The sequence below is a fragment of the Aethalodelphis obliquidens genome, unplaced genomic scaffold, assembly GCF_003676395.1.
Source record: "Aethalodelphis obliquidens isolate GAN/ISIS:26980383/991018 unplaced genomic scaffold, ASM367639v1 scaffold89, whole genome shotgun sequence".
Classification (NCBI taxonomy): Eukaryota; Metazoa; Chordata; class Mammalia; order Artiodactyla; family Delphinidae; genus Aethalodelphis; species Aethalodelphis obliquidens.
Genome location: NW_020838033.1, coordinates 5,453,055 through 5,479,357, shown reverse-complemented (window position 1 = coordinate 5,479,357; position 26,303 = coordinate 5,453,055). Strand labels below are relative to the sequence as shown.

Sequence of the window (26,303 nt, the reverse complement as noted above, 5' to 3'; positions counted from 1 at the left end):
CACTTGAAGAAGCTTTTGTAGGACTTTGACATTTAAGTAGACAATGTCCTGATCACCCTGACAGCTCTTGCATAGGACCTCGGTATAGAGTTTCCCCCAAAATTGCAGTAAGAGAACAAGAACGACTATAGATTGGGATAAGAGAGACCAGCAAAGCCCCACTGGTGTTGGAGGCCCAGCACCCCGCGCATCGAGGGGTGTCACCGCTAGGTGCCCCATGTTCTCACCTCAGCACCATTAACAGTGGTTGCTTGTCCTGGGCCTTTGGGTCGCTTGTGTGTGCAACACGTGTAAAATTCTTGAGTGCCAGGGCCTGCCGTGCTTTGTGAGAAGCCGCCCTATTTTTTTCGTTTTGTTTTGTTTCTGGCTGTGCCGCACGGCTTGTGGAATCTCAGTTCCTCGACCAGGGGTTGAACCTGGGCCGCGGCAGTGAAGGCGCTGAATCCTAACCACTGGACCACCAGGGAACTCCCAGCAGCCCTTGTAATCTACGCCCTGGGACATTTGTTTCCCATGGTTATAAACGCTTGCTTTATGGCTGCGTTCATTCTAGTCACATGTCTGTTGTCCCTTGGTGCTTCCAGGGCATCGTGAGAGCGATTCGAGATTACCAGGGCCCCCTGAAGGAGCACGAGGTCACGATCTTTGTCCGAAGAGGTGGCCCCAACTACCAGGAGGGCTTACGGGTGATGGGAGAAGTCGGTAAGATGGGGAACCTTTTCTGTCTCTCCCACCCTGAGTGTCACGCCTCCTCGGGATTCCTGCAAGAGTCAGTCTTCCAGTGCCTCCGTGCCCTCCCCCCCGCCTCTGGAGGTGCAGCTCGCTTCTGCTGCTGTTCTGTGCCCTCCTGACACAGAGCACCTGACCGAAACCTAAACTCGGAATGGGCAGGAAGGCATTTTCATTCAGCTGTTCACTTAACAAATAATTGTGGAAGGCCTGCTGTGTGCCGGGCCCTGTGCTGAACCCTGGGGTCACAGCCACGTGCGACAGATGACGGGCAGCAAGCCCTCGTGCAGTTGAGAACAGTGACTGCAGCGTCAGGCGGCATGAAGGAAGATGAGCAGGGAGAAGGGGCGGGACATCTGTGCCTCTAGCATCTGTGGGAGGGGACAGGGCAGTTTTAAATGAGGCAATCGGAGAACGCTTAACCAGAAAGGTGGCATTTGAGCAGCGACCTGGAGGAGGGAGCAGTCAGTGGTGACTGTCTGCCGAGGAAAGGGCAAGTCCCAAGGCCCTGGGGTAGGACCAGCTGGGAGGGCTGAGGGACTGGGGTCGGGAGAGCAAAGGCAGGGGGTCCGGGGATGGAGGCAGAGAGGCCGAGGGAGCAGATATGCGCGGGGCTAGAACAGGTCCCGTGGGCACTTGGCTGTGACCCTGGCAGCTGCTGGAAGACTGAGCAGAGGAGTGACACCATTTGACTTAGGTTTGAGAAGGTTGTTTAGGCTGCTGGGTGGAGACAAGACCAGAGGGCAGCCAGGTCGAAGCAGGGGGACCACCTAGGAGGCTGCGGCAGCCTCTAGGGCAGAGTGGTGGCCTGGACTGGGGGGCGGAGGAGGGAGACAGTGGTAAGTGTCCAGGCCCCGACCGCTGGTGGCCTGGATGGAGGGAGGGGTCTGGTAATTGATAGAACCGGAGGGAGTTGCCCCTCGCTGAGGTGAGGGCAGAGAGGATGTGGGTCCATTTTGGTTTCCTTTCTTCCTTCTGCATTTTGGGCGTCTCCTGCAGGCTCCTGAGACCTCAGACTCAGAGCCGTCAAGAACTTGGGGACCATGTGACGTCAGTGAGGACTAAGACTGGGTCTCCCTGAGTTGACCTGATAGAACCAGCAGCTTTGGTCCTGAGTGCAGCGCGACCCCGTTGCTAAGAGCAGTTATGTGTGGAGCGGGGTGGGGGGGTGAGGGTGAGGATATGAGACACTCCTGCTCGGTGATCACGCCCTCTAACTGGAGAGACAGAACCTTTCCACCTCCCCATTTCCCCAAATCTGATATCCATGGCAAACACTAACCCACCTAGGTCACTTGAAGTGCTACCAAGTCCTAGTTTTCACCTGAAACTGTGGACCTGCCATGGACGTAGCCCTCGGAACAGCACGGTGAATGTTACTCAGTCATGCCTGGGACGTTCAACTCACGGGACAATGAACAAGTAAACAGCGGCTGGAACAAGAGGCTGTTTGGTGGGGATCTCCAGGCAGGGCGGTGTGGAGGGGAGCGACTGTCGAGGTCAGGGAAGGCCTTTCCCAAGAGGTGGCACTTGAGCTGAGCTGAGTGACAGCCAGGTGACAGCTCCATGCAGAGGAAGGAACAGGGCCAGAGCCCTGGGGAAAGGAGCCCGGCTGTTGAGGAACAGAGGCCGGGCCTGGGTGGCTGCAGCGTGGTGGCCACGGGCGACAAATCTGGAGGGGGTCGGAGAGCCGGGGAACGTGAGGAGCGCAGGCTCTCGTGCTGCCTGTGGTCACTGGAGAGTGTCTGTAAGGCTCTTTCTTGCTCTTATTGGCAGGTAATCTTTACAGAGTTTTGTTTGATGGTGAAGATAATGACCACCAACTTCTCCTGGGATAATTGGTCTTGCACAGAAAGCGCCAGACATCGGGCGGGCTTTAAAGGGGCCTTGCCAGTCATGTGGCCTTCCTTGCAAGGCACTCATTAGGAGACTTGAACCGTGGGTGCTTTTCCGTCCCTCACAGGGAAGACCACTGGGATCCCCATCCACGTGTTTGGCACTGAGACTCACATGACGGCCATTGTGGGCATGGCCCTGGGCCATCGGCCCATCCCCAATCAGCCGCCCACAGCGGCCCACACTGCAAACTTCCTCCTCAACGCCAGCGGGAGCACGTCGGTAGGTGCCAGTCTTCCTCTGCCGTAAAGCCTGCAGAGTCATCTTTGTCGCCCCTCACATCCCATCCCATCCTGGGCACGGTCCCCAGCTTTTTGGGGGCACTGGGGAGGTATGGGGAGAAGGTAGTATGTGGTTGGTTTCTGTATCTCTGCCAGTTTTTTCTGCCCTATCAAGGTAGTGTAACGGAAAGACCAGGGATTTTTTAATCAGACCTGAGTTCAAGGGAGGGACCTTGGTGGGTATCGCCAAGAACCTCAGTTTGCTCACCTGTGGCTTGGGGACAATACTAATTCCTATCTCAGAGGGTTGTTAACTAGTTCTTTTGGAAGCAGCTTGTAGAGAACAGAGCTGTGCATAGTTCTTGTTACCTGAGGTCTTTGGGGCCTTAATGACCGGTAGCTTTTTTTCCAGCTGTTCCCTGCGACTGTTTCTCTCTCCTTGTTCCCCCAGACTCCAGCCCCCAGCAGGACGGCGTCTTTTTCTGAGTCCAGGGCTGATGAGGTGGCACCTGCAAAGAAGGCCAAGCCCGCCATGCCACTAGGTAACTCCCAGCAGTTTCAGGACCCTCCTGTCCCCCTTCCCTTCCTGGGCCCCGCTGGGCCAGCAGAGGTGGATGGAAAGCGGTTTGGGCTTTGCTTTTGGGCCTGGTGCATGGGTTGGGAACAGACACGAGGAAGTGGTGGCTGGAGCCTTCCCCGTGGGCTCTCCTGGTGCTGAGGGCCCACGCTGCGCCTGGGTCACCCCACTCCCCATTGTCTTCCCCTCCGCCCCCTTCTGTGGGGTGTGTGAGCTGGGCAGGGAGGCTGCGGAGGAGACAGGGTTACAGAAATACCAGGTGGGGGCAGGGTCCCTCAGCCTCTCCTCCTGAGTGGACGGCAGGAGCCCAAAGCTCAGAACGGCGGAGAACTCCCGCGCCCACGCCCCCAGCCATCCTGGGGCTCTTCCCAGGACAGTCCCTTCCGGTGAGCCCACCGCAAGGGCGCACATGGTCTCCCAGCCCGTCTGTGCTTTGCCTGCTCGTCTGTCCCTCCTGTGATTCATGAGAGACGTGATCCCTGCCAGCCAGCCCTTGCGACCAGCACTAGGTAACCTGTGTTAGTTACCGCTGGGCTGACATGGCCTGTGTGGCCTCTGCCCGGGACGGACGGAGCGTGCTTAAGCATCTTGTGAAATAGTGACACTGGCTCCAGGCGCTCAAGATTGGAAGCCGCCGCCCTGCAGTCCCCAAACCGGTAGCTTTGTCCACAGCACAGAATGACAGGTCCAGTCCCTCGGCCTAATCATCTCATTGTGCTTCATGGGGACAAAACAGGTCAAGAGGGTGGGAGTGGGCCTGCTGTCCCTCTGGAGGGCCTGGGCCTTTGGTGCTCAGCACACCCTCCAAGCCTTGGTGCTTTTGCTCCTCTCTGCGCTCTGTGGGCCTTCTCCCCTTCTTGCCTCCACTCTGCTGATCGGGGGTCTCTCTTCTGTTGGCCTCGCTCCTGTCTGTTGTGAATAGACAAGAGACGGTGAGCGCAGCAGCCCTGCAAGGCTTGTCCATGGACCCCTCCCTGTTCCCACCCGCTCCCTCCAAAGCCTCCAGCCATCAGCGGGTCACTCAGTTGCCTTGGTCATTTTCTTTGACAGATTCAGTCCCAGGTCCAAGATCCCTGCAAGGTAGGATGCCCCCAGCTCCGCGTGTGGCTTGATAGCGGGTTACAGTCTTACGGTGTGCTTTGTCTCCCCGTCCCCGGTGGGTTGCAGTGTTGTCTGGTATACTTTCTGTCCCTGCCTTGGTGTGGCCTGCCCCAAGTCCTAGTCTTCGCTCTCCTTTCTTTCCCACCCCTGCTTATTTCACACCCCCGCTTTCCTTGCCGTGGGGCTGTGACTCCATGTGGGAGGGGGTGGAGAGCGCAGGACGGGCAAGAGCCAGGCCCACAGCCTTGGGCAGTGGGTGGAGCTGAGGAGGGAGGGTCCTCCTGGGAAAGAGGGAGCCATGGAAACTGAAGGGGGCGTGGCAGAGCCAGCGGGCCAGGAGGGGAGCCACTGACCACCTGATTTTCATCTACATCCCATGATGTCCTCGTTTTCTTTTCCCACCTCAGCCTCACCACCGCCGACTTCAGCCCAGACTCCCAGCACCAGGGACAAGTTTAGATTTCTCTGGGATTTGGGTGGAAGACAGAATGGAGAAGGAGAGAGAGAGACCCGGAAGGGTGTGCAGTAAATCTGGAGGAGGGACTGGGCTTTGTCTGCTGTGTGAGGTCACTGTTTAGCAGGGACATTTTCTGTGTGTGTTCACACAAACTTGTACACGTTCACCTGTTGACCGAGGTGAATAGGTGAATCGGTTCAAAGCGTCAGCGCCTTCATTTACCTTTTTGACATTGACAGCTGTGAGAGATCCCCCGCTCTGGGGAAGGGGAGTTTCTGGTGAAGGGGGGTTTCGTAATGATGACCTCTGACTCCTTGCTAAGAAGAGGAAAGGGGTAACTAGGCAAGGTCAAGTAGCCCTTCCTCCCCTACCTCTGGCATCATCCACTGTTACCTAAAAGACCAGACCTGAGGCTGAGCCCTGTGCAGAAGGACAGAAGGAACGGGGGCAGACTCTCAGTGAGAGCTCTTGGCTGTGGAGGGTGGAGGTGGGGTTTAGTCTCACTGTCCTGGGCGGTGCTGAGACGTGGGAGAGGAAGGATGGCGGTGGATCAGGAAGGGAGGGTAGATTGGGCCAGGACAGCAGAGCCAGTGGAGGAGCCTGGTGGGGGCTTAGCCCCGGAGCACAGGTTCTCTCTGGGGCCTCCATCTGTGCTGCTGCTGGGCTGACGATTGCCACCTTCAGCTTTGCCTTCTCTGTGCTCTGAGAGCTCCAGTTCTGCCCCCGTTCGAGCTGGAAGTGCGGGTGGGTTCGTAGAGATTCCAGGCCTTGTCCTGATTTCTGTAGCCTCTCGGGTGGACAGATGGGTGTATGTGCACTTGCGTGCGTGCTGACTCTTGGGGATGTGGGCTCCCCGAGGATGGGGAGTGGTGGGGCCGTGCTGGCTTTATATCCCTCCTCAGTTGCACAGTTGAGCTGCATCTCAGGTTAGGACAGAATCCTGGCTCTGATGCTAGGTGACCTACAATCTTCGTCATTTGGCAACTCTGGCCTTCAGTTTTCTGGGACTGGAAAGTGAGGGAACTGGATTAGGTGGCCTCCCTTGTTCTGTGATTTCACGTCTCATTGGAACCCAGATGGGTCCAGGGCACAGTAAATCCCGGGTGTTTGCACCAGCAGGAGCCTTCTGTCATGAGAAGCTTATGGCTGTGATGGAAGAGGCAAGCCTGCGTAGGGATGAGAATCTTACATGCCTTACTAGCCTGTGCTAGTACAGTAGGTTAATTAATACCAATGCCCCTGAGCTCTCTGCGTTATTTTCCTTGGGGGAGCTGAGCATGTCCCCTGTGGGCTACTTTTCTCCAGCAGAAAGCAGGAGGCTCAGGTGACCTGACTGTCTGGGGCGACAGCTCAGGAGGAATGCACTTCTGCCAGCTCTTGTTGTTCCCCTCACCCCTTTCCTGACGCCCCTTTCTGCCCCTTTCCTGCCGCCCTGTCCAAGAGCATTGTTCTGAGCAGGAAAGAGCCACCTGGGAGGAGGCTGTGGGGAGAAGGTCAGGTGGAAGGTCAGTTAGGATCAGGCTACAGCAGACCTCTTCATTGGACCTACGCTGACCTAGAATCAAGAGGATTCAAATCCTGTCCCGAGCTGGCTTATGTCCAAGTTCACAGGCGATAAGGATTGTTGGGGAGCTGTTTGAAGTCTTGTGGTAGACAACAGGGTCCCACGGTATAGCACAGGGAACTATATTCAGTGTCCTTTTATAAACCATAGTGGAAAAGAATATAGAAAAGAATATATAGATGTATAACTGAGCCACTTTGCTGTACAGCAGAAATTAATACAGCATTGTAAATCAACTATACTTTAATTTTAAAAAGTCCAAGGGACTTCCTTGGTGATCCAGTGGTTAAGACTCCATGCTTCCTAAGTCAGAAAGAGAAAAACAAATATCGTATGTTAACGCATATATGTGGAACCTAGAAAAATGGTACAGATGAACCAGTTTGCAGGGCAGAAATAGAGACACAGATGCAGAGAGCAAACGTATGGACACCAAGAGGGGAAAGCAGCAGTGGGGTGGTGGTGGGATGAATTAGGAGATTGGGATTGACATGTATACACTAATATGTATAAAATAGATAACTAATAAGAACCTGCTGTATAACAAATAAATAAAATTAAAATTTAAAAAAAACCCAAAAAAACCAAACGACTCTGTGCTTCCACTGCAGGGGGTACAGGTTCAATCAATCCCTGGTTGGGGAACTAAGATCCCGCATGCCCACGCCCCCCGAAAAAAAATAAAGTTAAAAAAAAAAAAACTTTCGGTCACCCAAATTGGGAGAGCTTAACATTTTTTGCTGGTGACTTTAAAAATAATTGATCAAGCCCTCATTTGCATGTACATACCTTTCCTGTGAAGTTGAGCAGGTCCTGTAGGAATTCTGCTATCTGTTCCCTGCTGAGCCCTTTGCCAGCCAGGCAGGTTCCCTCAGTTCATTTTGCGCTCTCTGCCACCTCTTTCCAGAAGAAATCTAGGCGCCTCCTCCCCCACGTTCTCAGAGTTCCGTCTTCTTGACATTCCTTTGCAGTTTTGACGCCTCGCCCTCGCGGGACGTGGGACGTGGGGCGTGGAGGGGTCTGGCAGGCAGCCCCCGGGGGGTGTGTTCTGGGTATACTCGCTCTGTCTCTGCCCCCCAGGAAAGAGCGCCACCCTCTTCAGCCGCCATACCAAGGCCATCGTGTGGGGCATGCAGACCCGGGCCGTGCAGGGCATGCTGGACTTTGACTACGTCTGCTCCCGCGACGAGCCCTCGGTGGCTGCCATGGTCTACCCTTTCACGTGAGTCGCGCACGGCAGGGAGGCTGGACGCGGCCACCGAGCGGGATGTCCTCATCCCATCTCCTCCAGCAGCAGCACAGAGCTGGGCGAGCCCTGGATTGTCCCCTTTGCCCGAGAAGCATCTGCCCACCCCAGACGGGGCGGTCGATGTTCCTGGGGGATCTTTTTCCCCCACAGACTAAACTCTTTGAAGGCAGACCCTGCCTTTCCGCCCTCCGGGTGAAGCCCCTCCCGAGCCCTGGCAGGTTAAGAGTGTCCTGAACCCTCTTCTGCCTTCCTCACAGCGGGGACCACAAACAGAAGTTTTACTGGGGTCACAAGGAGATCCTGATCCCCGTCTTCAAGAACATGGCTGATGCCATGAAGAAGCACCCGGAGGTGGATGTGCTGATCAGCTTTGCCTCCCTGCGCTCAGCCTATGACAGCACCATGGAGACCATGAATCACGCACAGGTAGCTCGCTGCGCCCTGGGGCGGGAGGCAGGGGCACCCTGAATGGCGTCCGCTGCGACAAAGACCCTGGGACTCGGGACTGGCCAGCGATTTGGGGGATAGTGGTTGGAGACCTGATCTTCAGGAGGCAAGGTAGTCACCAAGGGTTGGTGGGCTGCTTCCCCGGGCTGGCAGAGAGTCAGTCCGGGGCCGGCTGCCTCCACCAGGTCCTCTCTGTGCTGAGACTGGCTTTCAAAACAGGATCAAAAGCACTTTTTTTGCTTATTGTAAAATTGTTACGTATTAATTATAGAAAAGAATTAAATGCTGATAGTAAGAAGAAGAGGGTAAATACCTCAGGTCTCATTTCCCAGAAATACGGCTGCTGACGTTTGAGTACATCCTTATTCACACCTTTTTCTGGGTTTGAACAAATGGAATAATGCTGTATCTGTTTTATAATCCTTCAGTGACTCTTTCCACATCAATACTTACCAGCAACATCACTTTTGCTTTTTCAAGTCTCATGATGAACATAGATCCTTAATTGTTTCCCCAGCGTAAATGTCTCGAGGTCAAACTGCTGCATCAGAATTTGCAGATTTGAAAGCCTTTGATCCATCCTGCCCAGGGGCCCTCCAGAAAAGGCCAGAACTGGGGACGTAAACTCCCATCACTAGCATGAGAATGCCTGTTTCTCTGTACCCTTGCCAACATTGAACACTTGGACATAAAGAACTATATACTTGACAAAATGATAGGCATTCTATTTAATTTGCATATCTTTGATTATTAACTAAGATGAGCTTCGAAAATACGTATTGGCCATTTGCATTCTGTGACACGGCCTCGCCTCCTTTTTCTCTGTTGAGGTGTTTATCTTTTTTGTTACTGATTTGTAAGAGCCCTTAGGGATTAAGATACTGAGTTTTCTGTTCAAAATTATTGTCTGATCCCAGACTGGCTTACTTCAGTTTATGACTGGAGTAAACTTGTTCTGATATCTCGATGAAGCAAAAAAGAAAACACACCTGCTAAAAATGAGTGGCTTTTCTAGTTTAGAACAGAGGTTGGTGAACTACAGTGCAAGGGCCAAACCCAGCCCCCTGCCTGTTATAAATAAAGTTTTATTGGAACACAGCCATGCTCACTCATTTACATATTGTCCGTGGCTGCTTCTATGCTGCAGAGGCAAAATTCAGTCGTTACCACAGAGACCACATGACCAACAGACCCCAAAACACTGTCTGGTCCTTTATAGAAAAAGTTTGCCTTGGATCTTCCCCCCCCCCCCCCCCCCCACCCCCTCTGGCTTCTCCCTCAGCCCCACTCTCTGGTCCAAGTGTGGAAGCAGCTTGTTTCTATCAAGGTTTTGTCCTGTGGGGATGTAGAGTCAGAGCCTCAGAGGGCACAGCAGGGATAGCCCTGGATAGCTGCTTTATGCTCCGGCACCTGGACGCGTGGGAAACAGGTGGGGCTGGGTCTCATGAGTTTTTGGATAGGTGAGAATATAACAGTTTTGACTACAGCAAGTTTTCAGAAACATTTGTTCCACTTGGTTACTGACTCACTGTGGTGTTAACCGATGGAGCGTAGTTTTGGGTGCCTCTCTTTGGGGGGAGGGTTGAATAAGCAGGGTAGGAACAGAGGCCTGTGGGAAGAAGGGGGTGCATATTGTTATCATTACTCCTGGAAGGGGGCCTGGGAGATGGGTTCTGGAATGGTCACTGCCTCGACATCTCAAGTGGTGAAATGATAACGGGAAGGGACTATCCTCGTGCTCTAGATCCGGACCATCGCCATCATAGCTGAAGGCATCCCCGAGGCCCTCACGAGGAAGCTGATCAAGAAGGCAGAGCAGAAGGGAGTGACCATCATTGGACCTGCCACCGTGAGCATCCCTTCCACTTCTGGGCCCGCAGGAAGCTCATTGCTGACGCTACTGTCTCCCATCTAGTTTGAAAAGATTGAGAGAGTACCTGTTGAAAGTCAGGCTGTCCTTCCAGTGAATTTTTTTTTTCTGGCTGCGCCGTGCGGCCTACATGATCCTAGTGCCCCAACCAGGGATCGAGCCCAGGCCCTGACAGTGGAAGTGCTGAGTCCTAACCACTGGACCGCAAGGGAATTCCCTGTCCACTTCCAGTTAATTTTGTAAAGGGCTGTCTCCACAGACCATATCACCTTTACAGTTTCGAGGGGCTAACAAGATTTTTTTAAGTGTCCACCCTCAGACAACCATAGCGTGGTCTTTGATTATTCCTTCAACTGTAAACCAAAGAAAAATCTACCTAGGGACCTTACTTTTGACCCAAAGGCCTTTACATAAGAAAAAATGGCCCCGTGAATGTTTTTTTGTTTTTGTTGTTTGTTTTTATTTAGTTGTTGCCTTAAAAATTTGGCTGAAGCTAAGAATTTTTTTTAACATCTTTATTGGAGTATACTTGCTTTACATGGTGTGTTTCTGCTGTATCACAAAGTGAATCAGCTGTACGTATACATATATCCCCATATCTCCTCCCTCTTGCATCTCCCTCCCTCGCACCCTCCCTATCCCACCCCTCTAGGTGGTCACAGAGCACCGAGCTGATCTCCCTGTGCTATGCGGCTGCTTCCCACTAGCTGTCTGTTTTACGTTTAGTAGTGTATATATGTCCATGCCAATCTCTCACTTCGTCCCAGCTTACCCTTCCCCCTCCCCATGTCCTCAAGCGTAAGCTTTTTGAGCTAAGCAAGGGACTTTTCATCTTGGAGACAGAGGGTGATCTTGAGCAGAGGTGCACACTTGCATCAGACACTTTTACTGGGTGCTGTTGCCCTTTTGGAGCAGAAGAGGCGACCTGACCCTGAGTGTACACCTCCAAATCTGCAGTCGTAAGCCACGTTTTACCAATAAGGCTCCCTTTTTTCTGTGTGATGTCTCTTGATGGGGAGAAGAGAGTCTTCCTCAGCAGGAACCCCGACATGCAGGTGCTGGCCAGGGTGGGCTGGGCGGGTAATCCCGGGCTCTGTGACCACCCCCCGAGCTCTATGGTCAATCAGCCCGCCCTCCTCCCTGACCGCGGTTTCCGCCCCTGCAGGTTGGTGGCATCAAGCCCGGGTGCTTTAAGATCGGGAACACGGGCGGGATGCTGGACAACATCCTGGCCTCCAAGCTGTACCGCCCCGGCAGCGTGGCCTATGTCTCGCGTTCGGGCGGCATGTCCAACGAGCTCAACAATATCATCTCTCGGACCACGGATGGCGTCTACGAGGGCGTGGCCATCGGCGGGGACAGGTGATCAGCTGAGGGACAGGGCGCTAGGTCCTCTATCTCTGCTCGCCGCCCGCCGCTGAGCTCCATGCACACAGGGATGTTGCTTAAGTCCATAAAGTGGGGCATCTCTTCTCTGTCTCAGGACCAACATGAGCATAAGATCAGAAAATACAGAGAAAAACACAGGAAGGTGTTTTAAAAGGTGTTTGGGCTTTGGGGGTAATTCCCTTTGTTGTCTGAGCTGTGGTCGGAGGGTGGCAGCAGAGTGCACTGCTTAGCAGGGCTCATTCTGAAATCAGACCCTGGGGGTTCAAATCCCAGTTTCCCTGTTTGCGGGGGCGGGGTGGGGGCACTCCTGGGCAGGTTTCCAACCCTCCCTAGACCTCCATCAGCCTTACGTAGCTAATGGGTAAGGTCATAATCTCTACCTCCTGGGGTTGTTGGAGGATTAAGTGAGACCAACACAGGGCCTGTGCTTAGTTAGTACTCAGTGCTAGTTGTAGTTAATAAGAGTGAAAGGAAACACTGTTCCTTTACTCACTACCGTACTCATACTTCTGGCCACAAATGTGGCCAGATTTTCCCACACCAAGCAGTTCTCTGATTCTCTGCAGATAGCAACTGGAGGTCCTACAATTCAGTTCAATTCTGACACTCTACTTCGAGATGGCATCATAGCGTCAGGTCCCACAGATTCAGGGCTCAGTCCCACAGGAGTGCCTGCAACTTCATATGTCAGTCACAAGTCCAGCCCTCTGGTACTTCTGACCACCGGCTATAAATCAGAGGCTCCCATGACCCCCTCCTCGAGTTCGATAATTTTCTAGAAGGGCTCACAGAACTCAGGAAAAGTTTGCTCACTAGCTTACCGGCTTATTACAAAAGGATGCAACTCAGGAACAACCAGATGGAAGAGGTGCATAGGGCAAGGCATGATGGGTGCGAGGAGCTTCCCTGCCTTCTCTGGTGAACACACCGCAGGAGCCCTCCAAGAGTTGCCTCATGAGAACAAAAGACACTCCTATCACCCCCATGACTAAGGAAGTTACAAAGTTTTTAGGAGGGCTGTGTCAGGAACCGGTGTCAAAGACCAAATATCAGAACAAACGGTTCTCCTAGCACCCCTGGTCACTCAGGAGATGACAAGGGTTTTCAGAGCTCCGTGTCAGTAACTGGGAGCAGAGACATACGTATTTCTTATTATTTCACAGATAGTGTCCTCATTATTTTTGTTAGTAGGAACAGTAATCAGTAGGTCATCAATTGAGTAATGTCTTCGAGCAATGCCTGGTACTTATTACCATAATGTTAACCATTACTGTTTACTGTTATTACTGCTGTCACTACTGCAACTGTTTGGCTCAGAAAGCAAAAGCTGTTGGGAGAGTGAGTCACCTTGTCAAGGCTTTCTGGCTCCGCCAAGTCATTTCAAATGGAACAACTGTGTGAGAAGGGAGAGGTCTTCAGGGAGGTGGCCTTGGGACCCTAGGCCCCAGGTGCTCCCTGACGAAAGGCTCTGGGTCAGACGAGTCTGGGCAGTGCTGCCAGTTATACTGTCCTCTTGGGATTTAAGTGCCCCAGAGCATATCAGAAGCACTCGAAGATCTACAAGGACCTTGTAGATCTGAAGCTTACTTGGCCTTAAACAACTCTTTTGCAAACTCATGTGACAGTAGAAAATTTTAAAAAATATTTTGGTTTATACATAGACCTTCTAGCAATCGCCTAGGATATAGCTTGGTACATTGTATTAATTATCTTTTGCTTTGTATTAAAAAAAGTCACCCCAAAACAAAGTGGCTACAAACAACAATGAACGTGTACCCTCATGGTTCTTGTGCGTTAGGCTTCAGGGCTCAGTTGGGCGGTTCTGGCAGGTGGCTCTCTGTTGAGGCGGTCAGATGTGGCACGCTGGAGGTGACCCATCCACGTGGCCGGCAGGTGGTTCTTCTCTGTGGGCTTCTGCACAGGCTGCTGAGAGTCCTCAAGACTCGGCGGCTGGCTTCCCCTAGAGCGAGCGATTCAGGGGAGAGCGCTGGACAGAAGCAATTTTTTTATGACCCTGCCTTGGAAGTCAATGTTACAGAATGACTTCCTCCATATTCTGTTCCTTAGAAGCTAATCATTAAACTCGACCCAAATTCAGGAGGAGAGGCATGAGTTTCCACATTTTTCAAAGAACTTGTGGACATATTTTAAAATCACCCCACATGTGCTCTCGAGGCATCTCTTACTGCCGTATGAACTTCTCTGGGCTCACTAATTCCTCTTCCTTCCCTTCCCTTGTGCCCCATTTACTACCTCCCCCTCCCCCGTTATTCCTAAGGCATCTCTGGACCCTCACTGGGCATCCACACCCACAAAAAACCCCACAGTGTTCTTAGTACAGGTGTGCTTCCCACACCGGTACACACACCTCACCTCACCGAGTCTCCTGCTCATGAATATCCTCCCTGCTCTCACCAGGTACCCCGGCTCAACGTTCATGGATCATGTGTTACGTTACCAGGACACTCCAGGAGTCAAAATGATTGTGGTTCTTGGAGAGGTGAGTTATTTTTAAAAAATAGTTTTACAGCGGAGATTGACACAACACTGTAAATCCTTCAATTAAAAAAGAAAAGGTTACTTGATTATTAAAGTAAAAAAAATTTTTTTCTGATTATAAAAGTAACGATGATTTTAGTTTTTAAAAAATTCACGCATTTTGGTTATCTGTAACTGAAAGTGGCAGTCCCTGGTAATCCTGCTCCCTAGACACTGGGGCTTAGAGGCTGCCACTGTTAACACTGCCATGTTTGTTCCTAGGAGAGAAGTTCTTGCCTCTCAGTGGCACAAGCTATTTTAGTGCCAGCAGAGGAGAAGCTTTCACTGGCTGGCCCCAGTCTGTCCCTGGTGGGCAGTGGATAGCTGGAGCCAAAGAGCCTCTCTTACTTGTGCCCCTGATCAGGTCTGGTCCTAAATTATCTCATACCCTTAGATCAGGAAAGGGGAGTTCCGGGGACTCTCCGAGGATACCCACTGCCCTTTAAACATTCTTCCTTGCATCTAATCTCAGTCTTCCAGGCCAAAGCCCATGTCCCCTCATTTTCTAGCCAAGTTCTAACTCGGGACACCTGATGACCCTGGCCTCTACCTGATGTGGGACAGATTTCCTGCTGCATTGCTGCTCTAGGTGCAACTCAGAATGGGTTCCACTGACTTGGGGGCTTTTTCTCGTTCCCTGTTCTCTGGCAGATAGGAGGCACGGAGGAATATAAGATCTGCCGGGGCATCAAGGAGGGCCGCATCACCAAGCCCGTGGTCTGCTGGTGCATCGGGACCTGTGCCACCATGTTCTCTTCCGAGGTATAGCCATGACAGATCCCTGCTGGGCAGGGAGGCCGAGAGGGGGGGCGTCTGCGGGGAGCCGTGTGGTCGTCTTATGAAGCAGCTGTTCCTTCGATAAACGTTTATTACCTGCTTGGTTCCTACAAGGTCCAGCTGGGGCCCTGCTCTCTAGAAGCTAAAATCCAGTTGGAAGAGACAAACTCGTAGCCAGATTAAGGCCAGAACAAGGCTCTGAGTCCCTTCTCAGAGTAGGAGCAATTTACTGCCTGGAGGAGTTGAGGTGGCTTCCTGGAGAAGACGAACCGCTCCTTAAGGAATAAGGAGGAGTTTGCTGAGCGAGAGGGAGGCCTGGGAGGGAGAGGACACACCCTAGGCTCAGAGCTGGGGAGGGCGGTGGTGGGAAGTTCTGCACGGGGAGAAGCTGTAGAAGAAAACCTCTGTATGTGTTACCGTGACCGGATGCCTGTGACAGTGCCTGTGGGCAGAAGTAAGTACAGCCTGTAGTGGACGTTAGATAGAAAAGCTCTGAGCTGTCGGACTCCTGCGGGGTGGGATCGGCCAGACCTCAGCCCCTGTAGTCCAGCTTAGACAATCCTCTATCTCGAAGATGGCCCACCTGGTGAGGATGAAACCGAGGAAACCACCACCTGTCACCCATCAGTTCATCAGTGGCTGAGCAGGCTCTGCGTGTAAGGCCTTGACCTCTGCTCTGTGTATATGAAATAAAACTCGGCCATCACGGATTCCTGCAGCAATGATCATCCCTACGCTTAAACCCTCGATTCTTCGAGTTAGCCTGTCACCCTATCCTTTCCCCCGGATTGCTTGCCTTTCCCCTTCAGAGTCCTGCCCTCCTCCAAGTGGCAGTATTTTGTCCGGTTGTAAAATGCACCTCTTTTGAACCAGCAGTTCCATTCCTGCAAATTTACTCTGTGGGTCTGCGTGCAAAAATATTTCAAGGTATGTGTACAAGGATGCTCACTGCAGTGTTGCGATGGCAAGAAAAGGAAACACCCTAAACGCTGGTCGGGAGGGGACTGTGTCCTCACGGCACGGCCACGTAATTGGAAACCAGGCAGGAGAAGAGTGAGGTGGATTTTGAGATGTCGACATAGAGTTCAGGTTATGTTGACTCTAAGAAGGGGCAGGGTGCGATAAATGCTTATCATAGGATCCATCTGGTGTAACTATGAACTGTGTACGTGTGTGTATCTGTTTTCTAAGTAAGTGAAACGGGAGGGAGCAGGTCACGGAATCCTGCCCATCGTCCAGGGCTGAGCTCCACTCTCACAGGCTTGAGAATCAGCTCTTGGTGGATCTGTGTGACTGGGGCAAGTCGTTTAGCCTCTCCGTACCTCAGTTTCCTGAGCTGTAAAAAGGGGATGATTCGGGATTGTTGCCTGACTTACATAAGAAGGTAACTGTAAAGGTCTGCCACATACAGGTCTTAGCAAATACTCATTTCCATTCTTCAACACACCTGTTCCATGAAGCGCTTCCTGATTCTCTTCACGGCTGCTCTCCCCTCCACCACAACAGCCAAAAATAATTCCTCCCTTCCCTCCAGGGTTTCTCTTCACCAGCTCTGCTTTACAAAAGCCCCCCACCTCCCCACTCCCATTATGCCGAGGGCACCTCCTAGAGGGCAAGGACCCTGCTCTTCTGTTTCTGGCCAGGTGCTCAGCACCGCCCCGTGGGTAGGGCAGGTCCTCAAGGTGTTCTGCTTTTTGATTCGCTCTTTTAACAACTTTCTTCGTGTAGTTTCAAGGATATACAAACGTAGAATGGTACCTTGACAGGCCAGCTAATAAGTGCCTTTTGATTTCTTGAACAGCTCATATGACCTTGCAGAGCTTTCTGCCCTGTAGAGGAGATGAGCTAGGTAACATCCTCAGTTCAGTACCTTGGGGAAACTGAACTGAGAACTGGGCTATGGGAGTAGAGACAAGGGGACAGTGGTAAGGTGGCATTTTCACACAACACTGGTCCCGTAGCAGTGGCCCCCAAAACAAAACAAACAACGGGAAGCTTCTGTAATCATGAACACGCAATATCATCTCTCTCCCTTCTAAAAGCTTTAGTGTTAGCTTTGAGAAATCTGAGTTACACTTGCTTAACTTCCTTGGACGCAGTGTTCTCTAAGTTTATGTGAGTACAGAACCTCCTTCCCACCCCATCCACCCATGCAGATTAAATGCTACAAAGAAGGCATCGGGAACCCACTTTGAAGCATGTGTCTTCAAGCCTCGCTAACTGGAGCAGTGGCTCCTAACCTTTTCAACACTTCAGCCCCTTTTGTTATATGTCGTGCTAGAGCACAGCGAGAGGCCACATTGCCTGGTTCAAATGCTACCACGTACTACCTGTGGGACCTTGGGCGAGTGACTCTACCCCTCTGTGCTTCCATTTCCTTGTTGAGAGGAAACAGTCATAGCTACTGAATGATGACATTTGTAAAGCTCTTAGAAAAGTGCCTGGACACAGTGTTATTTAAACAGGGAAGGTATTGTTATGATTACCCACCACACCTGCCCTAATCAGGGTTTTATACCACGTTTCATTAGGTTAATTCCTTTTCCTTGTTGCTGAATCAGAGACAACAGGTAACACGTAGCTCTTCTGATTGGTTTTCTCTTCCCTCTCACTCCCCATAACCAGTTACCCCTCCATATTCTATTGAGTTTATAGTTTAATCTTAGTTCATGCTCAGGTGGAAGGGGGCAATAGCTACTTGGCTCCCTGTGATTGTTGCTAAGTGGGAATACAGTACAGGCCAAATGGTGCAAAATCTGACTTTTTTTTTTTTTTTTTGCGATACTCGGGCCTCTCACTATTGTGGCCTCTCCCGCTGCGGAGCACAGGCTCCGGACGCGCAGGCTCAGCAGCCATGGCTTACGAGCCCAGCCGCTCCGCGGCACGTGTGATCCTCCCGGACTGGGGCACAAACCCACGTCCCCTGCATCAGCAGGCGGACTCTCAACCACTGCGCCACCAGGGAAGCCCAAAATCTGACTTTTTAAAAGAAGCTGGAAATTTGTTGTTGTTGTTGTTGTTAATTAATTTATTTACTTGTTTTTGGCTGCGTTGGGTACTCGTTGCTGCACACAGACTTTCTCTAGTTGCGGCGAACGGGGGTTACTCTTCGTGGCGGTGCGCGGGCTTCTCATTGTGGTGGCTTCTCCTGTTGCTGGGCATGGGCACTAGGCGCGTGGGCTTCAGTAGTTGTGGCACGCAGGCTCAGTAGCTGTGGCGCACGGGCTTAGTTGTTCCGCGGCATGTGGGATCTTCCCGGACCAGGGCTCGAACCCGTGTCCCCTGCATTGGCAGGCAGATTCGTAACCACTGCGCCACCAGGGAAGTCCCATTTGTATTTTTAATGATACCTTCTGGTGTTCTGTTTTGCTTAATAAGGGTACATCCTTTATACAAAGTATGCGCAGGACAGTCAGATCATGCCTATAAGCTCAGCTTAGCTAAGGTTGGCAGTTTGTAACTTCTCACAGTTGCTCGAAACTAATGGCTATTCTCTGTCTCCCTACCCCCACCCCAACAAGTGCCCCACGGGAAGCCAGATGAAGGTGTTTGTGGAGTTGGGCACCTGGCTTGGTGTCCTGGCTGTAGTGCACCAGCTGTGTGACCTTGAGTAAGCCCTTGAACTGCTTGCTGCCTCGGGTTCTCATCTGTGAATGAGAGTCAGCCATCGTGCCTATTAATTGAGCCTTCTGGAGGCTTGAAGTGATTCACATAGAGCACTGAGTGGGGTCCGGCCTATAATCAGTGCCGATGGTCCCAGGAGCCTTTGTCCTCTCTTCTGGGGGATTAACAGGCCTGGTAAAGCCGTTCTCCTTTGCCTTCCAGGTACAGTTCGGCCACGCTGGAGCTTGTGCCAACCAGGCTTCTGAAACTGCAGTAGCCAAAAACCAGGCTTTGAAGGAGGCTGGAGTGTTTGTGCCCCGGAGCTTCGATGAGCTTGGAGAGATCATCCAGTACGCGGAGCTGGTGGAGCATGCCACCTCCCTGTCCCTTTCCCATTCCCTCCCGAGGACAGCACCCTCTCCAAAAATATAGGTGTCTGATATTCCTGGACCCTCTCAGGTGTCTAAGGCAGCTCTACGGATGGTGCAAAATCCTTTCTTTTTGGCTTTCATTTTGTTTTGTTTCTAGAAGCAGCAGTTACGCGCCGTTCAGACTGGTGTTAAAAACATTCCGTTTCTGAGCCTACCTAGTTGGCGGGCCATAAATGAGAGAAGGGCATAGAAACATTAGAAAATGTCATCTCAAACCAATTGATAAAGAGCTGCTAGATAAGCTATTGTCTCTTCCCGTTCCTTCCCTCTGGCCTTCCATGGCCTCCAGATTCTCAGCCTTCTCTAAAGCCCCATTCAGAGGCGGTGGGGCAGGCCTTGGCTAGAACCTGTTTTCGTTTAGTTCTCGGGAATCCACCTGGTAACTGCTGACAGGAGGGGATACAGAGCTGGGAAACTCTGGGGTAAGAGGGAGGAGCGTTTGTGGGGCAGCTTAAAGAGCCCAGAAGAATAAAATCCACATGGATGTCTTTTCTCCTCCCCTTCCCCTGCCTCCCAGGTCCGTGTACGAGGATCTCGTGGCCAGAGGGGTCATCATACCTGCTCAGGAGGTGCCGCCTCCGACGGTGCCCATGGACTACTCTTGGGCCAGGGTAGGTGCCACGTGTGTCCCTGACTGTGTGGGCAAGGTGCACTGGAGCTTGTGAGGTGGCCCCTTTTGACCAGCAGGTGAAACAAATGCAGGGCCCAGGAGGGCAAGGGGCGGCGTGTATCTCCCACAGCTGTGTGGCCTGACCTGGGGACGGGGGCTGGGGACAGACGACGTCCTCTAGAGCTGTTTGCACCTGCTAAGAGATTTCAGGCTACTTGTCTAAGGCGGGGGCATAGATAAAGAGGGAATTTCCTTATATACAAGAACTCTTAGAAATCAATTTTAAAAAAATAATTTATAAATTATTTACTTATTTTTGGCTGCGTTGGGTCTTCATTGCTGCACGCAGGCTTTCTCTAATTGCGGCGAGCGGGGGCTACTCTTCGTTGCGGTGCGCGAGCTTCTCATTGCGGTGGCTTCTCTTGTGGAGCACAGGCTCTAGGCGCGCGGGCTTCAGTAGTTGTGGCACACGGGCTCAGTAGTTGTGGCTCGCGGGCTCTAGAGCGCAGGCTCAGTAGTTGTGGCTCGCGGGCTCTAGAGCACAGGCTTAGTAGTTGTGGCACACGGGCTTACTTGCTCTGCGGCATGTGGGGTCTTCCTGGACCAGGGATCGAACCCGTGTCCCCTGCACTGACAGGTGGATTCTTAACCACTGTGCCACCAGGGAAGTCCCTAGAAAATCAATTTTTAAAAGACCAGTACCCATTAGAAAAATGGATAGGAGATGTCCTTTCAACATAAAGAGATGCTCAACTTCACTCTATAAAAAAACCAAAGTAGAAGCTGTGACACCAATTTTGCTCTACAGGTCAGCAAAGAGAAAAAAAAAAACAGTTCTCTGATACATTGTTTGTATGGGTGTGAGGAGGCTGCTACATTCATTCATTGGTGGCAAGAGTGGAATTGACACAGCCTTTGTGAAAGGCAGTTGGGTAATGTCAATCCAATTTAACAGCACTCCTACCTTATGGCCCGGCCGTTCCAAGTCTGGAAAGCTCCTTCCAGGAAATGCTTGCGTACACACACTTGTTCAAGAATATTTTTCTAGTTGATGGTCATCAGTGGAGGAATGGCCAACCTGTAGGATTGTCATACGAGGGGATACTCTACAGTAGTTAAAAGGAATGAACTAGATCTACGTATGTGCTGACATGTGTAGAGCTCAGATTCATTGAGTGACCAGCACATTATAGGACAGTATTTATATTATGATTATGAAAAATGTAGGCACGCAAAACACCGTTGTCTCTTCTCCACGTGTCTATGCGTGTAAATAAAAGTGGAGAAAGAAAGGTCAAGAAAGATGTCCACTAAACTAAGAAACACGAAGGCAGAAAACCAAGATGGGGTGGAGGTCAAAGGCAACATGATTTTAGCTGTTCTAGTGTGGATTTTTTAAAAGGAGGATGTATTCATGTTGCTTCTATTAAAACATAACTTAAAAGCATTTCTTAAGTTCACAAGGGATAATTGAAGAAATGGGCTTGGACAGAGTTAGCTGATGCTACCCCTGTTGTGCCCCAACTCTGGAAACGGAGGATTCAGGAGCTCAGTCCCCTCCCCCAAGGAAAGGACGTGTTGAGGGGATTCCCCATTTTCCCAGCCATGTGCCTCATTGTTTTGCTGGGGGACTGGTAGCTGTGTGTAGAGTATTTTAAAAATTGTCCCTTGGGATTCATTCTTCCATTTCTTAGCCAGGCGACCTGGGACTGGTTACTCTGTTTGTGAGGTTAAAATGAACCCCTGGATTTCAACAGCTTAGAGAACTGCCTGGGCCCGCAAACGCTTGGTAAAGACCAGCAACAGTGCCCAGGCTGAGCGGGTGCCATGGCGTGACTGCTCCTATTTTCTGCGCCCCACATGATCTAATAAAAGGGCTTTTGCGTTTCCTTCTTGGGAGGACTTTGAGAGCCATTGCTTGGCCGCCAGAATTTGAGACCTGCCTGGGACACTGGTTCTGGGCACAGACAGTGGGGCTGTTGTGGGAAAATCTCTGTGGTCACCACAGCCCTGCTTGCCTCTGCCCCCATCTCTGCTCAGGAGCTGGGCTTGATCCGCAAACCTGCCTCGTTCATGACCAGCATCTGTGATGAGCGAGGCCAGGAGCTCATCTACGCGGGCATGCCCATCACTGAGGTCTTCAAGGAGGAGATGGGCATCGGCGGGGTCCTCGGCCTCCTCTGGTTCCAGAAAAGGTGAGGCGTGGAGGGCAGAAGATGGCAGGGCCCCGTGACTCAGAGTTAATTTTCTTCCCCTGACAAGGGAGTGGGAGTGGGCAGCCTTGGGGACCATGTCCAGGTCCACTCTTTATGGCCACAGATCAATTGAAAGGTCAGAGAAAAGAGATAAAGGCTGGTCCTAGGTCTTCCAAGGACAGAAAGGCCAGCCTTAACCAAGAGAAGTAGAAAGCAATGACCTCATCAGGGATCTTGTATCAGCCCCTTTCCCATGGGAACTTTTAAAGAAACGGGCCAGAGTTGAATGCAGGCCTCTTTGAGAGAAAGGTAGGGGTTAGCAAAGGAGGTCTAGAGGCGTCCAGTAGCTTAAGGAGTGCAGGCCTGCTGGAGTTGCTGAACTGGCACAGTTAAAGTACCTTGTATTGTGTCCTCTGTAAATTTGTGTCTCATCAGCCTGCATGGAGAAAAAAATTGGTTTTCTCTGCAGCTCCCAAGCTTAGCCCTCCCCTGGGACTGACAGTTGGGCAAGGAGGCCGATGAGTACATGTTCACAGAGCCCTGGCTTGGAGTGGCTCTGGGCAGAAAGCCAGGTGGAGGTCTGGGTTTGTGTCCTGCCCTCACCTGAAGAGAGATGGGTCTTGGTCCTGCTTTGGACCCTTTGGGAAAAGTTCAAGGGTTGTAACACCCGAGCAGGTTTTACTGTGTGTGCTCTTGCATCCCCACGGCTCCAGACTTTGGTTTTTGTTTGTTTTCTTGTTTTTGGGGTTCTTCTGGCTGCACCGCTCAGCATGTGGGATCTTGTTTTTGGGGGGTTTTTTTGACTGCGCCGCACGGCTTGCGGGATCTTAGTTCCCCAACCAGGGATTGAACCCGTGCCCTCGGCAGTGAAAGCATGGAGTCCTAACCACTGGACCGCCAGGGAATTCCCCAGACTTTGTTCTTAATCATCAGCTGGGAGGCTGATCACTGTGCACTGTGAAAGGGACAGGGATCTCACCTCCTCTCTGTCTGGCATGTGGAGAGCAGTAACCACAAAAAAGGTCACATCCTGTCACAGCAACTCAGGCTGAAAACTGCCTAAAGAAGAGATTTCAAACCCTGCTTGCTAACCTCAGTTCTAAAAGCAGTATTTGATCTGGGCGACATCCAGAGCCACTCAGGAATCAGAGGGTGCTGCCTTGGAGTTGTAAGATAGTATTAGGCCTGGACTGGGAGGTCGCTGCCTTTCTTGAGTTTGAGTGACTTGTTCAAGGAGACGGGAGACAGGAGGACCGTGGCCTTGTCAGCATATCTCCTGTTCAGCCTCTTGCCTTTGTTCCAGCTCTCCTGTCCTCTCCCCTTCACTCCTTTACGCCCCCCTCCAGGTTGCCCAAGTACTCCTGCCAGTTCATTGAGATGTGCCTGATGGTGACGGCTGATCACGGGCCAGCCGTCTCTGGGGCTCACAACACCATCATCTGCGCTCGGGCCGGGAAGGACCTGGTTTCCAGCCTCACCTCGGGACTGCTCACCATCGTGAGTACCGTCATCCTGGGAGGTAAACAGCAGGGACACCAGGCTTTAGCATCATGCCGCCTGGCTGCAGGAGGGTCGTAGAGGGAGCCATGGAGTGTGACGCCCTGTGCTGGGGGCTGTTCGGGGCACGCCGGATTGGCCTGCGAAGCTGAAGGGGACTCCGACAGCTTGGGGCGACATGGGCTGGCTTCTCCTATAGGGCGACCGGTTTGGGGGTGCCCTGGATGCAGCAGCCAAGATGTTCAGCAAGGCCTTCGACAGTGGCATCATCCCCATGGAGTTTGTGAACAAGATGAAGAAGGAAGGAAAACTCATCATGGGCATTGGTCACCGAGTGAAATCGGTAAGTTGTCGCTCTCAAGGCACTGGATCTACAGGGTGGATGAGGATGAGAGAGCACTGATCTAGTTGGGCACAGCCGGGCTCTCGGCTCCCAACATGAAAAGCTTTGTTGACAGATGCCAGCACTGAGGCAGCTGGGTTTTTTTGTTTTTTCTGTGGTACACGGGCCTCTCACTGCTGTGGCCTCTCCCGCTGTGGAGCACAGGCTCCGGACGCTCAGGCTCAGTGGCCATGGCTCACGGGCCCAGCCGCCCCGCAGCATGTGGGATCTTCCCGGACCGGGGCACGAACACGTGTCCCCTGCATCGGCAGGTGGACTCTCAACGACTGCGCCACCAGGGAAGCCCGAGGCAGCTTTTTTTCCATTATAATACAGACTGCCCTTAAACAGTTTTTATTGTGTTCAGTTGTGGTGTGAAAATACGATGAGCTGGAAACTTGGTAACTTTAGCTTCCCAGGTGAATCTTAATAGGAGAAAGGACTAAGGTCAGGGTTGAGGGGACATATTGGTCACCTTAGGCTACATAATGCTGCAGGTTGCGGTAACAAACAACTCCGAAAATCTCAGTGGCTCACAGCAGCAAAGGTTCGTTTCTTACTCATCCTCCATCCACTGTGGGTTGGCTACGGTGACGGCTCTGTCATCTCCACCGAAGGAGCAGCCCCTATCCAGGAGGTGCTGGTCTCATGTCGGAAGGAAACCAGCTGTGGCAGAACCACAGGAAAGCTCTTGAAGCTTCTGTTTGGACGTCGCACAGCCCCTTTTTTTCACTGACATTTCATCGGCCAAAGCGAGTCAGTGTGGTTAAGCCTGACACCACTGGGGCAGGAAGAGTAATAAAATCAGGGCCAGCCCGATTGGGAGAGGCCAGCGTGACTCTTCTAAGTAATTAATAGAGTCTCTCACAGGGCACGTAGTCCTCTGTGTGTCCTGTGTGAGCTGTGTTTAGAAATCAAAGGCAACGAGAGAAGGGGAGCTGCTCGGGGTCCTTGGCTCCGTAGCTCCAGAGCCCTCACTCTGCTGCTCTGAGCGCGGTGTATGACTCACATTGATACAAGAGGGTCATGCGTGCGATCCAGGCATCCCCGTGCTGGGCCAGCTCAGGGTGGATCCAGAGGCAGCTGGATGGCAAAGGCTGAACCAGGGACAGTGGTTCCTTCTGAGGGATGTTGCATCCGGGCTCACAGAACTTGGCTCAGCCATCGCCACCTCCCAGGCAGACGGCACACGCACAGCGCAGGGCATCTTCCCCAGCTCGCGGCAGGCCTGTGCTGCCACGCCCAGTCTTTGGGCGCCTTCCTTCCTGGACTCCATCCTGACCTTGCGTGTCTTGGCCAAGGGAGGAGGTCCCTGTGGTATCGGGACTTGGCGGGCGCCTAACCTGTCTCACTACCCCACCCCCACCCCCAACAGGTGATTAGTGTGGGTCTCTGAACAGAAGGTTCATCTCCATTCATCTCAGGTCCAGACGTTTTCCTGGAATTTCAGGGATGCTTTGCTGCTCCACTGCCAACACGTGCTTGCTTAGTTAAAAACCTAGAACTTGGTTACAGCTTGACTACGTTGCCAAGCTGGTGGGCAGTATGGCTAGCGGCTAGAACCTCAGACTTCCCATTGAGGGTAGGCGCCCAGCCCTGCTGCCTGACCCTATGGCTGACTTACCCAACATCGCCACATCTCGGGTGGTTTTGAGGCTCAAATAAGATGAGAGGACGTCAAAAAACCTTAAGCCCCACAGCAGTGTCGTGATCTGTGCTGCATGGAATCATACATGTGGATCAAGTCCCTGAAACACACCTCCTGGATATGACACGTACAGTTGTGTCCACCTGTGTGAGACACAAGCATGAACGTATCTTTTTTTTTTTTTTCCCCCCTTTGGCCGTGCCACACAGCATGCAGAATCTTAGTTCCCCAACCAGGGATCCAGGCCCCAGCAATGAAAGCGCAGAGTCCTAACCACTGGACCACCAGGGTATTCCCAGGAACATGTCTTTTAACAGCAGTGTTAGAGTGGGTTCCTCTGTAACTTTGGGTCACTTCCTAGATAAACAACCCAGACATGCGCGTGCAGATCCTCAAAGATTACGTCAGACAGCACTTCCCTGCCACACCCCTGCTTGACTACGCCCTGGAAGTAGAGAAGATTACCACCTCGAAGGTAAAAAAGAAAATGTCCCTAATGCCCGAATCAGAGTTTTGGCTGAATTTCTCGGGGAAAATGAGAGCCAGGTTACATTTTGACTGTGCAGCTAAAATTGAACCTGGTTTTCTGGAAACTTTTGTTTCTGTTGTTTAACTAAGTTGAACAGGCGTACTAAGTGTCAACGAGGGGTTGGGTCCTTTGCTAGACATTGGGAATTAAGTAAGACTGTCTCTCCTAATCAACTGGGATGTTTTGGCGGGAGCCTTTTAAATGGTGGTCAGGAATTCGTAGTAATAGTTGTCATGGTAATAGTGGAACATTACGAGGAACAAAAATGAGTAATAATGATAAATACTTGGAATTTTTTTTGCCTTCCCAGAAACCAAACCTTATCCTGAATGTAGACGGTTTAATTGGAGTTGCATTTGTAGACATGCTCAGAAACTGTGGGTCCTTCACTCGGTGAGCTTGCAGCTATATTCTTCTTCCTAATGCCTACTGATTTTTCTGGTTTCCTCCCAACTCTAAAAGCAATGCATGCTCATTAGAGAGGATTTAGGAAATATGGAGAGGTATAAAGAAGAAAAAAAGTGCCTCTACACCTACCATCCAGAACATCCCTTTTATCTACTTTGAGTTCAAAGAGAGCTAGCTTCTCATTC

At 51.8% G+C, this 26,303-nt stretch overlaps 1 protein-coding gene across 2 annotated transcripts in view; it reads left to right on the top strand.

The window, feature by feature from the left end:
- The window catches only part of ACLY (ATP citrate lyase), a 42,326-nt gene that overhangs the window by 14,477 nt on the left and 1,546 nt on the right, over window positions 1-26,303 (top strand). Inside the window, exons 11-27 of one of the 2 annotated variants that reach the window (XM_027094385.1) lie at window positions 585-702; window positions 2,693-2,847; window positions 3,298-3,388; window positions 4,474-4,503; window positions 7,626-7,767; window positions 8,052-8,220; window positions 9,986-10,090; window positions 11,277-11,473; window positions 13,919-14,000; window positions 14,690-14,800; window positions 18,641-18,768; window positions 19,367-19,460; window positions 21,500-21,654; window positions 23,001-23,151; window positions 23,351-23,494; window positions 25,543-25,656; window positions 26,021-26,103. In XM_027094385.1, coding sequence (XP_026950186.1) covers window positions 585-702; window positions 2,693-2,847; window positions 3,298-3,388; window positions 4,474-4,503; window positions 7,626-7,767; window positions 8,052-8,220; window positions 9,986-10,090; window positions 11,277-11,473; window positions 13,919-14,000; window positions 14,690-14,800; window positions 18,641-18,768; window positions 19,367-19,460; window positions 21,500-21,654; window positions 23,001-23,151; window positions 23,351-23,494; window positions 25,543-25,656; window positions 26,021-26,103 — 2,069 coding nt within the window. The remainder of the gene's footprint in view (window positions 1-584; window positions 703-2,692; window positions 2,848-3,297; window positions 3,389-4,473; window positions 4,504-7,625; window positions 7,768-8,051; window positions 8,221-9,985; window positions 10,091-11,276; window positions 11,474-13,918; window positions 14,001-14,689; window positions 14,801-18,640; window positions 18,769-19,366; window positions 19,461-21,499; window positions 21,655-23,000; window positions 23,152-23,350; window positions 23,495-25,542; window positions 25,657-26,020; window positions 26,104-26,303) is intronic. The other variant, XM_027094386.1, reaches the window with a different exon arrangement.